The 14360-nt window shown below is 32.9% G+C and overlaps 1 protein-coding gene across 4 annotated transcripts; it reads left to right on the top strand.

The window, feature by feature from the left end:
• Window positions 1-77: 77 nt before the first annotated feature.
• On the top strand, window positions 78-11137 carry LOC143051478 (glycerate kinase-like). Of its 4 annotated transcripts, none has more exons than XM_076224373.1 (5): window positions 78-207; window positions 3562-3993; window positions 6229-6380; window positions 7475-7650; window positions 9519-11137. In XM_076224373.1, exons 2-5 carry the CDS (start codon window positions 3713-3715, stop codon window positions 10437-10439), a joined length of 1530 nt encoding a protein of 509 aa, XP_076080488.1. In that variant the 5' UTR covers window positions 78-207; window positions 3562-3712; the 3' UTR covers window positions 10440-11137. The 4 variants fall into 4 exon arrangements, with proteins under 4 accessions (XP_076080488.1, XP_076080470.1, XP_076080479.1 ...); XM_076224355.1 differs by having other exon boundaries at window positions 78-170; XM_076224364.1 differs by lacking the exon at window positions 78-207 and adding an exon at window positions 303-379.
• The last annotated feature ends 3223 nt before the right edge of the window (window positions 11138-14360 follow it).

The following is a 14360-nucleotide window of genomic DNA, read 5'->3' on the forward strand; positions in this document are numbered from 1 at the left end:
CTTTATTATCATTTATCTACGAAAATAAAGAGATTTGTTTAGTCTTTTGTTTTATAAAAACTTCATTAACTGCGGGACAAGATTTGAGGACACCTTGCCTAGCAGACGAAAAAAAGATTTAAGCTTCGGTCTTGTTATCTCTGCTATGACCCCTTTAAGACTATGACACGGTAATATACATTCATTTGTTTCCTGTCGACTTCTTTAGTAGGTGCATTCGAATTTCTATCGTAAAACTTTAATGTTGCTTCTTTCTGCCATTATCAAATTATCATCCTCAAGATATATCAGTTTGCTGTGGCTTCTTTACTGCCTTTGAGTTTGAATAATGCATCAAATATCTTGTCATATCAAGATATATCATTTTGCTATAAATAATGTAAGATTTATTTAGAGTCGGCAAAGTATACATACAGAGACAACATATAAGCTCTATAATGAGCCTTTTAAATAACTGACATACAACTTACAAGATATTTATAACAATACAACACATGATACACGTACATTGCTTTTACTCCTTATTGCCTTGATTTTCTGTGTCTAATTAATGAGGGGGCAGAACCTTTTTGGGATGTCGGGATCAGGTGTTTATAAGCTCAGGATTTTGGGATTGACCCTTTCTGGATCTGGGATTGCTTTCTTCGAATTTCGGGATGTCTGGATTTTATTTTTTTTTAAATTTGGGAACTCAGGATTTCATGTTTTTTAGCCCGGGATTGCGGGTTCTGGACTCCTCCAACCCACCTTCATTGATGCATTAAATCTCTTGTCATATTAGCATGTCAAGAGATATTGTTTTGCACTATTTTGCTATAATGCCTTACACGAGGGTACCATTTACCATCAGGCGTCAAACGGTAATTTTCTGCTACCGTTAGCGTCAAATTGTTTAAAACTTTACTGTGATTCTTCAATATATCCTAATCGTGATTCGTCAGATGTCTCAAATAATTATCTTTACTGTATTTTTTTGAGAAAAAAAAATAGCGTGATTCCTCAAAGTCAGCTGATATTTTTATCGTCTAAAAGAAAGTGTACATTTTATTTTGACAAAATTGAACCATACTGGCTGTTTAAAGCAAATTATTATTTCACATTTCACTTTCTTTAATGATTGAACAAACAAAAATCCCAATTTGATTTTTTTTAAGTATCATGTACCTAGTGCCCCTTTAATAATACATCAAATCTATGTCAGTTTATATAATTATGCAAACAGTCGGTGCCAAACTGTTTTAGGGTTTGTCTGACCAAAAGAGAAATTTGAACTTTTCTACTTTATATTCAACCAAAAAATCATAAAATTTCTGTCTGACTGAATGATTTTTTATCTGACATTTTGTCGGTCAGACAGAGTTTAGGAAACACTGTGCAAATATCGTTTGCTGTGATTTCTGACTTTCACTTTTTACTGTCATTGATGGACATGTTTATCAAAAGGATTTGACAAATATGTTTACATAAAATTTACTGTGAAAAAATAAAAAATGAAAAATTTTAAAGCATGACAGCCACAAGAGGAATTTGACAAAAAAAAAAAATAATTATGTTTTATAAAATTAAAAACTTTACTGGATTTTAAGAAAATCAAGTGCCAAAAATAAACTAGAAGTTAAGAATATGTTCTAAATTAAATCAAGTTAGGAATTTCTTACATATTCAGTGATCTGGAAGGTTTTTTCACTATGGGCCCAGGGCCCCTCAAAAATAAATTCAATGGGCCATTTTAAAAAATAATGGGCCATGTTGTCAAATGAGTGGGCCATTTGAATTGACTTCTGTAAAAAAAAAAAAGGATCAGTATATTTTGGCAAAGAGGTGTTGGTACTTACCTTTATGATTTTAAATAAAATCATGGATATTGTTCCTGTGATTTTGTAATTTCAATTTCAATGAATATACAATAACTTCTTCCAACCCCAACAATATTTAAGTTAACCTTTATTTTTAATGTTTAAACTGGTACTGTTGCCTTGTTCATGTTCATGTTGTTTTTTTTTGTACATTAAATTTGGGTCTTCATCGATACCATACTTATTCCAGACGTTCCGTATCAGAGGACATTTCAGGCATTTCCTCTGCACTTCTTGTATCACGGTGACAAGAATAAAACTATAGAGTACCATTAATTCATAGAACAAAACAACAAATTGCTGAAGTCATGTTTACAAAATGTCAAAACGAGCCAAAGACCAAAAAATAACAAGGACAGTTAAGGGTCTTTTATGGAGACAAGAACTATATTCCTAAAAAGTCTTTGGGGTTCTTCAATCGAAATAATAGCAAGCTTAACTAAATGAGATTATTATTAGAGTTAAATCTCGTCTGTTCTAGCCAAATTTCACAAATTTAAAGTTGTTTATAAAAAAATATATCATGAATGATCATCAGGTTAATTACGTTTTTCGGGTTATCAGTTAGACCCCATGGTTCTATTATTACAATAAGAAAACACCCCAGACGTTAAATCGCATGGTTCTATTATCATAGGGAAACACCCGAGATGTCCCAAAAATATATAGGTGCTCCTATTATTGGAGGAACATTACACAGTTGTGTACACACACATGGCGGCACGGAACACGATCGGAAATTCACGATATCTAAATGTTTCGAAACGAAGTGAAAAATATCGTGCGCCTCGTGGGCGCTTACATTTGTCACTGTATGCGCCATTTCTTGTCAATATGCACTATAGGCGCAGGGCGGACGTCCTTCCAGATCACTGCATATTTCTTGTGGAAGGGTTCCAGTGTCTACATATTTTTGGAAGAAGACTGTCAGTCCTGGGTATTTCAAAGCACCATTATTTTTTTTTTATATTTGGTGTTTACTATAGAATATTTTGGAAACTTGAGGTTACATGGTTACTACTTTTTAAAGCTTGTACACAGGTTAAAAAGAGGTGAACACTTCATTGGTTTAAAACTTCAAGTGATGGTTATTATATTAAATGCAATAAAATGTTATGTGAAATTTGTCTGTACCATAGTACTGTACAGTATAAAACTTTACTCATGCCAAGTATTTTCTGCTCAGTTTTTTGAAAATGGCAAATTTAATAAAGACTAATTAAGTCGAAACCGATGGTAGTATTACACCTTTAGGAATAAACTACACCAAACACTTTTAGGTTGTGAGATACATAATTATATCTGTTGAATCCATTTGAAATTTTAAACAAATAACAAAAACTCACTCCTTAAAGGTGGACCCTGAATTACACAATAGTGCAAGAAAGATAACTCCATTACATTTTATTCAATCTGCAGCACTGTTTACATAAGTGATAAAATAAATATGCAAGTCAGTAATTATGTTTAGTCTCACTATAAAAACGACATAAAACTTTAATTTGGTGCATGGTGTTAGACAAATGTCATCTGTTTTGCTGTGGAATCATCACTAAAGTGTTTTTTTTTCTCTGGAAAGGAATGTTTCACTCATTTCTGATATGCTTTGAAGTTGCTAGTGTGTTAGTTTATATTCTACCAATAAATAAAAATATGGCATTGACTTTGTTATGAAAATGTATATTTTTTCTTTCTAATTCACCAGGTACATCAGTTGGCTTTGTCCAGTCTGTAAATTTATTTCACAAAGCAGACAACCTAGAGTATTGACACATTTACCAGTCAATGGATGGACGTTTAATTTTTACAAATACTCATCTTACATCAGTTGTATAAGAAGAAAGGACACTGCTGAGATGGCCAATCAAGATGTAGTGTCTATATTTTCATCTGCTGTTAATTCTGTACTACCCCATCATTTGATACGGAAACATATAGAGTTGGATCACAATGGGAAAAATTTGATCATAGAGGATAAAAAATATAAATTAGATAATAATGTTTATGTTGTTGGTTTTGGAAAGGCTGTATTGGGAATGGCCAGAGCAGTAGATGATACATTATCACAGCATATAGTTAAAGGAATAATTAGTGTACCTACAGGAATTCAGGAGAATTTCAGAGACGCTGGCAAGCTGTAAGTGTACAAAATTATGAACTTTATTTTTGTAATTAGGTGTTGACACCTGTATGGAACACTGTCTGTTCTCATCCATCTTCCATAATTTTAGGCAAGCAATTATAGAAAAGCTTATGGCCTTCAACAAGGAGAATTACCAATACAATATAGGCAGCTATTAAAGGCCTGACATGAAAAATTTGAGACAGTTTTATTGAGAATAAAACCAATTACAAAAAAACATATATGACAGGCTGAGACACTAACCATTAATTAACAATCACTGAACTGAATCTCCTGATTTTGGACAAGCACATAAGAAGGGGAGATAATCTAATACACAACTTTCGAGTTAGATGCATTTCGGTCAAAAACTTTTGTTTTAGTAAACATCATTCGTGCATTTAGGGGCACTTACATGTACACTTCTGTTTCCATGTTGAGCGAGTTGTTGGAAAACTATGATGCTATTTTGCATGTATTATTTGGCAAATTGAATTCTCATAATTGAATCAGCACTTCTGTCATTAGAGAATTGTGATTAAGTACCTTAGAACAAACATTAATTCTAGTTTATCCAGCACAATGACTACCACTAAGACGCTTGATGAACGTTAATAGTGCAGGGATATAGGTAATCCCCTCTATCTGGTAAATGATGCCATAAAGGCCACATAATTGGCAAGTTTTTTCTGGTGAAGGACAAACTCAAAAGTGGTCTATTACATCATTACAAGTTCTTAGATTGAAATGATATCATAAATGTTTTACAAAAATCCCCCAACAAAAAACATTTATGACTGCAAATGCTCTGCATGACAATAATGCACAGAAAAACAATCTCATTGTTGTGGCATAAAATGTAATTTCAAGTATTTGATATTTCTTTTAGTAATTTTGAATGCTAGTAAATGTGTTGATCATGTACACATTTTTGGCATGAAGGGCTTAATTTATTGTATTAACTTGAAAAAGAACATACAGTATACATGTAAATGCTTGTCTTTCATTGAAGACCAAATTTGATTTGTGTGATTGTGATGTTTGCTTGTTGTCTAATTCGGTTTTACCATCAGTGATCTGGAAGGTTTTTTTCACTATGGGCCCAGGGCCCCTCAAAAATAAATTCAATGGGCCATTTTAAAAAATAATGGGCCATGTTGTCAAATGAGTGGGCCATTTGAATTGACTTCTGTAAAAAAAAAAAGGATCAGTATATTTTGGCAAAGAGGTGTTGGTACTTACCTTTATGATTTTAAATAAAATCATGGATATTGTTCCTGTGATTTTGTAATTTCAATTTCAATGAATATACAATAACTTCTTCCAACCCCAACAATATTAAAGTTAACCTTTATTTTCAATGTTTAAACTGGTACTGTTGCCTTGTTCATGTTCATGCTGGTTTTTTTTTGTACATTAAATTTGGGTCTTCGTCGATACCATACTTATTCCAGACGTTCCGTATCAGAGGACATTTCAGGCATTTCCTCTGCACTTCTTGTATTATTATAACTCCATCACGGTGACAAGAATAAAAGTATAGAGTACCATTAATTCATAGAACAAAACAACAAATCGCTGAAGTCATGTTTACAAAATGTCAAAACGAGCCAAAGACCAAAAAATGACAAGGACAGTTAAGCGTCTTTTATGGAGACAAGAACTATATTCCTAAAAAGTCTTTGGGGTTCTTCAATCGAAATAATAGCAAGCTTAACTAAATGAGATTATTATTAGAGTTAAATCTCGTCTGTACTAGCCAAATTTCACAAATTTAAAGTTGTTTATAAAAAAATATATCATGAATGATCATCAGGTTAATTACGTTTTTCGGGTTATCAGTTAGACCCCATGGTTCTATTATTACAATAAGAAAACACCCCAGACGTTAAATCGCATGGTTCTATTATCATAGGGAAACACCCGAGACGTCCCAAAAATATATAGGTGCTCCTATTATTGGAGGAACATTACACAGTTGTATACACACACATGGCGGCACGGAACACGATCGGAAATTCACGATATCTAAATGTTTCGAAACGAAGTGAAAAATATCGTGCGCCACGTGGGCGCTTACATTTGTCACTGTATGCGCCATTTCTTGTCAATATGCGCTATAGGCTCAGGGCGCACGTCCTTCCCGATCACTGTTACCATGCATACACATTTATTTAAAAAATGTATCATCTTCTTTATAAAAAAAAAAGAATTTTATTCAATTTATTCATTTATATTATAATCTTGCAGTGATATGTTACTGGATTCTAACAGCAAAATAGAGGTCAGAGAAGGATCTAAAAACAATATGCCTGATAAAAGTTCTTACCAAACTGCTGTGAGAATTCAGGATTTGGTTTCTAAACTGAGAGAAAAGGATCTCCTAATTGTCTTGATATCAGGTATATTAAAAGAAAATATTTAGTAGGTCTTGTCACTTGTCAGCTATTTGATTTTAAGATGTTAAGTTCTTCTTTTAAGAATAAATTTCTTAGTTGAATCCTCTCTTGAACTCTAATTTTATTTTTATTGCCAATTTTAATGAAAATTGAATGGAATTTTCCTACTCTTGTTACTTTTCAAAACAGAGTAAGTTTGGCTGATATCAAGTCAAACATCATTAATCTGTCATTAAATAAAAAAATTAAATAAAAAAATACAATGTTGAAAAAAAAATGGCAATAGAATGAACTTAATTCTGATGTCTTTTTGTTTGTTGTGCCATTGGGTTGCTATTTTTTCCTTATATACAATGTACCTGAAGTTTAATCTGATAATATTTGAGCAGAAAAGGAATACACATATTCAGATTATTCTGACCAGGAATATTTATGGAGAAAAAATTGTTTGACTAATAAATAACAGTACCAGTAGTATACTGCAGTTCAGTAGTCATAATTCAGCAAAAACACATCTGGACAACAAAAAACCAAGGGAAACACAATGGAACAACAGAAACACTCAACTACAACAAAGCAAATGCCAAAATACATAGAAAAGAATTGTAGAACTGCCATATTTCAGACTTGGTACAGGACATTTTAAGAAAAATGATGGTTTGAACCTGGTTTTGTGGCTAGCCTAACCTCCCACTTAAATGGCAATAACATTGTTAAACAAAACATGCATTTGTCAAAACAAAATTTTTGCCATTGTCTTTACTTAACTCCTGCAATTAATCACTCTTTTTTATGACATTATAAACTTGAAAACAAATCTGATGTGTCTGTCATGTTAAAGTACAATAACTTTTAAGAATTAGAATAAATAACTTTATTTAAAATCTTGTTTTATATTTAACTCCCTTAAGGTAAATTAATCAAAACTATAATTTTAGCTTTACAAAATGGTGCTGTATTTGATAGAATAAATTGTTTTTATTAAATGAAGGTACCTGTATTGTGTAAACAACATTCTTCTTGAGAACATTAAAAAAAAGGTATAGTGCTCAATAATTAAAATGTATACAGACATTCTTTTTATCTTTATAATCTAGGAGGAGGATCTGCCCTGTTACCATTGCCTATACCACCTGTTACCCTGGAGGAAGAATTGGAACTTACACAGATTTTGTCTAAAAATGGAGCCATTATTGATGAGCTGAATATTCTCAGGAAAAATATTGAAGTTTTGAAAGGTGGAGGATTGGCAAAACAAGCATTTCCGGCAAAGGTGTGGTGATAAAAGATTCTCATAAATATAAAAAAAGAAGATGTGGTATGATTGTTAATGAGACAATTCTCCACAAGAGACCAAAATGACACAGAAATTAACAACTATAGGTCACGATACGACCTTCAACAATGAGCAAATCCCATACTGCATAGTCCGCTATAAAAGGCCCAGAAATGACAATGTAAAACTATTCAAACGAGAAAACTAACAGACTTATTTATCATTTTTATGTACAAAAATGAGCGAAAACAAATATGTAACACATAAAAAAACGACAACCACTAAATAAAGTGAAATTCACATTACTTTATACTTTAGGTATACAAAAAGGCTAGGGTATTTACATCTTTTGCTCTTTTTTTTTTCAATTGGCCAGTTTGATATTGCATTTGATCAAATTTACAGAATACAATTTTACAGAATTTTCCTTTATGGATATTTGATGAACATGAATTATGTGTTTTAATTGATATCATGTTTATTTTGAAAAGTTTCCAAAGACATTTTTTTTTGGTATTTAAGTTGATAAATTTTAATCTTTCTGCAGCTGGTTTTGACACACTGTTTGAAATTCACAAACTTTAATACGATATAAAAAAGAAGATGTGGTATGATTGCCAATGAGACAACTTTCCACAAAAGACCAAAATGATACAGACATTAACAACTATAGGTCACCGTATGGCCTTGTATGGCCTTCAACAATGAGCAAAGCCCATACCGCATAGTCAGCTATAAAAGGCCCCGACACGGCCTTATTTATGTAAAAAAAATGAATGAAAAACAAATATGTAACACATAAACTGACCACAACCACTGAATTACAGGCTTCTGACTTGGGACAGGCACATACATAAATAATGTGGCGAAGTTAAACATGTTAGCGGGATCCCAACCCTCCCCCTAACCTGGGACAGTGGTATAACAGTACAACATAAGAACGAACTATAAAAATCAGTTGAAAAAGGCTTAACTCATCAGATGGACAAAAATATAAGTGGACCTGGCCCGGTACTTATACATCCCGACACAAAAAGACACAATGAACAGATCTGAGAGTACTCGCAGTTATCTGACAGCTAGTTCAAAGCCACTAACAAATAATAAAAAAATCATACAAACTAAGACTAAACTATCTATCCGTACACATCCAACATCCAATGGATTTAGTGTAAAGACGTCATAAACAGCCAGAGAAAAACATAACCTTGTGCAATGCCAGGTTACAGGTATCGACAGATTGTAGATCCATGAATATGTATATGCATATAACATACTAGTAATATTTAGTTAGCTTTTAATTTACTGATAACAAAATCAATATTTATACCAATAAAAACAATATTCAATGATCTTATTACAGTGTTGAATAGGTAACCTACTAGAATAAGTTTATTTAAAGGAGCGACAAGTTTACATGGATCATTTCTTAATTTCCAGGCACGGTTAACAACATTTCCGTAAAAATAAGGATGTGCTATCCCGTTTGAAATAAGTTTTCTACAGGTACAACCAAACTTCAAAACCAAATCGTAATATCTATGGAAAAATTTAGTAAAGGTTTTAAGTAATTTATGGTAACGATATCCCTGGTTTAATAATTTACCAGTAATACATAGGTTGCGTTCGTTAAAATCAAAAATGTCACAACAGACACGGGCATAGTGAACAAGTTGTAACATGTATAAACTTAACCTTCTGACAGTGAATAAACTGGCACCCAAATAAAGGTTGACTCAGGTAAAGAAATATGGTCACCTTGACTTCTCCCATTTGCAATTGAACCATGATTAAATAGTTTGGCTGTTTAGGTTAATAGATACAAATTTTGATACTTTATTAAATGTGTTTTGTGTATTTTGAAGGTCATTGCCTTGATCGTGTCAGATGTTATAGGAGACAAGCTTGAGATAATCAGCAGTGGTCCTACCGTGCCTGACAAGTCTACTCCACAACAATGTCTCATGATTCTCAAACAATTGAATTTACAAGACAAAATACCAGAATCTATTAACACTCTTCTTGTAAGACGTACAAGAGAAATTACTAAAAGTACAGGTTCTGTGGAATACACTGGAGGAACACAGTGGGAACACGTTCAAAATGTTATCGTTGGAAATAACAAAATGGCGCTGGCTGCAGCCTCAATGAAGGCAGAACAACTTGGTTTCCTGCCTATTACTTTAAGTTCTGTCCTAAATGGTGAGGCAAGTAAAGTTGGTGTAATGTTTGGAATGCTTGCAAGATATGCTGCACTCTCATTTGGTTACAAGGTATCAAATCCAAAAAGTAGTGACTATGTTCAGTTGGAATTAGATCTGGTGTCAAAAGGGGTTCCAAAGAAAACTTTGAAAAAAGTAGTCGCTCTGGCTCACCATGCTTATAACATCAAAAAACCAATCTGTATACTGACTGGAGGGGAGACAACTGTGCAAGTCAAAGGTTCTGGAAAAGGAGGGAGAAATCAGGAGATGGCTGTTGCTTGTGCTTTGGAAATAGACAAACAATGTCAAGGTGATACATCAGTTCTGGCTAATTTTGATTTAATATTTCTGAGTGGTGGAACTGATGGTATAGATGGACCAACCCCAGTTGCTGGTGCAGTGATAGATCAAACATTTATACAAAAATGTAATGACAATAATATGGATGCATTGACCTACTTACGAAACAATGACACATTTAATCTATTTGAGAAAATAAGTGAAGAATGTTTGATACTAATAGGTCACACAGGCACAAATGTAATGGATATACAAGCTTTGGTGATAAAGAGCAAAAAATGAAATATTTACACCAAAGAGTGAATGTTTATCCTCTAATGCATATATTTTTCATCAAAATGAGTTAATAGCAATATTTTGTAAATCAGCAAAGTTTGAGTCATTCTGGGGATTTATGAGAAAACACAGGGCCACCTACCTAGTCACATTTAAGATTTAGAAACAAATGACCTAACTGAAGGTTTATTTTTAGATCCTTTTATATTAGTATTTATATTTATATATATCTATACAGAAATCCAGACAATTTGTATTCAAAACCATATTTGTATTATGTTTTGTTGAGATGTAAAGTGAAATGTAAAGCACAGCTTTAATATTAAATAATTAGGATTTTTTTTACTAGCATTTATACCGATTAAAGATAAGCATCAATAGATATGTTTATTTGTCCCTTGAAGAACCTTTGAAATACAAATGTTTTCTCTCAAAAAAACATACAGTTTAGGGGGGAGGGGCGGGGCATCAGATAGCAGTGCAAGTTTTTTATAATCATTGATTGTTGAATGATTATTTCCCCTGAAAAACATCCGCTGCCAGTATAGGAAATATTAGCTGGTTTAATACTTTGATTGTGTATAGTATTCAGTAAAGGTCTGTGAGCTTTATTTAATACAGTATTTTTTTGTAACTATTTTGCTTTTATGAATGTTTTATTTTACTGTTACATTTGTATTTAAGAATAAAGTGCTTCTCTTTTACTGATTGTTCTTGTATATTATTTCATGCACTGTTTGTTATTCTAAGCTGTGTATTTAAAGAGAGTGTTGAGATCAAATGAATGGAAAATTTGTCCATGTGACACAGTTGATGGCCCTGCTGGCACATACTGTGATGAAGGGACATCAGTAGAGAATTGTAAATTTAGAGAACGGAAACCAAAAATTCAACAATTTTTCCATTTACAAAGAGACATAACTGTAGAACGGTAAAAGTCAAACGATCTAAATTGAAAACTGAGTTTTGTGGTACATGTAATACACATTCTGTATAAGTTTCATAACATTTAATTGAGGCAAACTTAAGTAAGAGACGAAAATTTATATTGTAGTGTATGTATATACAGATGAAGGGCATGCCCCTCCATTGTTATCATTTATACTTTAAATTATACTATAGTGAGCAGTGGTATTTTGGATTTTTACTTTATATATAGACATGCATGCTTACTAATGGGAAGATTGCAGCGACTGTGTGTAAGTAGTGAGAGAAAGTGTGAGCAGCTATATTCTTTTTTTCTTTAATAACTATTTTCTTGTATTATGAAGATAAATTTAAAAAACAAAATGGATAGTCTTGTATATAACTTTCAATATTTACCCCCAAAACCATAGTCAGGTGGTGATTTTAGGGGTATTGTAAAATCCTGACTTTTGAAAAACAAATAAAAGATAAAAAAAAAAGTTTCATAACATTTGATTGAGGCAAACTTAAGTAAGAGACGAAAACTTATATTGTAGTGTATATACAGATGAAGGGAATGCCCCTTCATTGTTGCAGGGGCTTGAAACAATAATGCTTAACCTGCCATCTTCATGCCAACCTGATCAGTGCTTTTATTTTGTATGGCCCACCTACAACAGTAGAGAAGCCTTGTGTTTTTATGCCCCACCTACGATAGTAGAGGGGCATTATGTTTTCTGGTCTGTGCGTCCATCCATCTGTCCGTTCGTTCGTCCGTCCGTCTGTCTGTCTGCCCGTTCGTTCGTCCGTCCGTCTGTCCCGCTTCAGGTTAAAGTTTTTGGTCAAGGTAGTTTTTGATGAAGTTTAAGTCCAATCGACTTCAAACTTAGTACACATGTCCCCTATGATATGATCTTTCTAATTTTAATGCCAAATTAGAGTTTTTACCCCAATTTCACGGTCCACTGAACATGGAAAATGATAGTGCGAGTGGGGCATTCGTGTACTGAGGACACATTCTTGTTCTGTCTGTATTATCTGCCTTCACAGAATGCCAGACCTAGGGATTACAATAGTGGTGTTACCTATTTGTACAAAGCTTTATTTTTTAGACGGCAGTAGACTTGGATGCTTGATACCTGGTATGCAGAGACCTCATGTTACAAAGTTTCCCTCTGTCATATCAGGAAAAATATAGGTTTATTGGTCATGTGAAATGCTCTTTATTTTGAGTACATGTGATAGAATGGTGATGATGGAAGTCTTTAACAACCTTGACTGGCTATACAGCCCTCACAGTCAGTGTAATAGAACCACTATATTTGGTACATAGATTCCTAGCAAGGTCTACATGTCTATGGGCAAAGGTTAACCTGATCTTGCCTTCATTTCATGGATCCCTGATGTGTTAAATTTTTGTTGTCAAGTCAGTTTCTCAATATGCTACAAGAAATAGATAAATTTTGTTTGTTGTATAGAATAATTGTCAGGTTTCATGTGACCTTGAAGTTGACCTCAAGTTCATGGTTCATTAGTCAATGTAATTTGTGGTTTTGTCAGTTTATCAAATACTATTAAATGTATTAGCAATAGGTCAACTATTATATGTCTGACTGGTGGGCTTCATCTGACCTAAACCTCAATTTTATGGTTCATTGGTCAATGTTTAGTTGTTGTGGTTTGATTTAGTTTGTTGATACTATAAGCAATAGCCATAAGAACCACTTTATTTTGTGTATGGAATGACTTCTGTGTACAGGTCTGACTGGCAGGTTTCATTTGACATCATTTCAATGGTTCACGGGATAGTGTTAAGTTTTTGTGGTTTGATCTATTTCATTGATACTATGATCAATATGGCCACTATATTTTGTGTATGGAATGACTTCTGTGTACAGGTTTGACTGGCAGGTTTCATTTGCCCTTGACATCAATTAAATGGCTCACTGGATAGTGTTAAGTTTTTTGTTGTTTGGTCTATTTCTGAAATCTATAAGCAAAAAGGCCACTATATTTTGTTATGAAATGATTGTAAGGTGTACATATCTAAATAACAGGTTTCATATGATGTTGACCTCATTTTCTAATTTCTTATTTTTTGTTGCTGTCAGTTTGTATTTTTTTGGTGGGGTTTTAAATAGTTTTCTCCGTTGTGTTTTGAGTACTGTTGTTGTACTATGGACTTTTTCTTTCATTTTTTTTTTTTTGCCATGGCGTTGTCAATTTTCAACTTATGAGTATGAATGCTCTTTGGTATCTTTTGCCTCTCGTTTTAAATTTCTGTGACTTTATTGTTGGTTTGATATGTACATATCATATCCTGGAAAGTGTTGAATTTTAAGACTTTTTGATTTTTGACATCACAAAATATAGCTAACATCCAATGTAAGTGATTGTTATCACTAAGTAGCTTTGTGTAAGATTTGTGTTCAAATCTTTATTTGGAAGGTTGTTGTGCACTGAGTTTATCAGGTTTAATCCACCATTTTCTACATTTGAAAATGCCTGTACCAAGTCAGGAATATGACAGTTGTTGTCTATTCCTTTTTGATGTGTTTTGTCATTTGAATTTTGCCATGATTAGGGACTTTCCGATTTGATTTTCCTTTGAGTTCAGTATTTTTGTGATTTTACTTTTTGCATACTATATTTTTTATAAGTAAAGTACATGTATTTCTATATATGTTGGGGCTTTGTTCATTGTTGGAGGCAGTAAGGTGACCTAGTTGTTAATTTCTGTCATTCGGTTTTTCGTGGAGAGTTGTATCATTGGCAATCATACCACATCTTCTTTATATATATATATGAAGTCTCTAAAGTACTTATAAACATGATAAATGGGTAAACAGATTTTGCATTTTCTAAAAAAAAATGTATGTATTTCCAAAAATACTTCATAGCTAATTTAATTTCTTATGTTGAAACATTTAACCAAAGCGGTCTATATCTTTTAAAACATATTGAATTCAAAGTCCAGGAAAGCTGCTAGTTTTGTGTATGTTGTATCACCACAAGAATTAC

This window comes from Mytilus galloprovincialis, chromosome 1, assembly GCF_965363235.1.
Source record: "Mytilus galloprovincialis chromosome 1, xbMytGall1.hap1.1, whole genome shotgun sequence".
Lineage (NCBI taxonomy): Eukaryota > Metazoa > Mollusca > Bivalvia > Mytilida > Mytilidae > Mytilus > Mytilus galloprovincialis.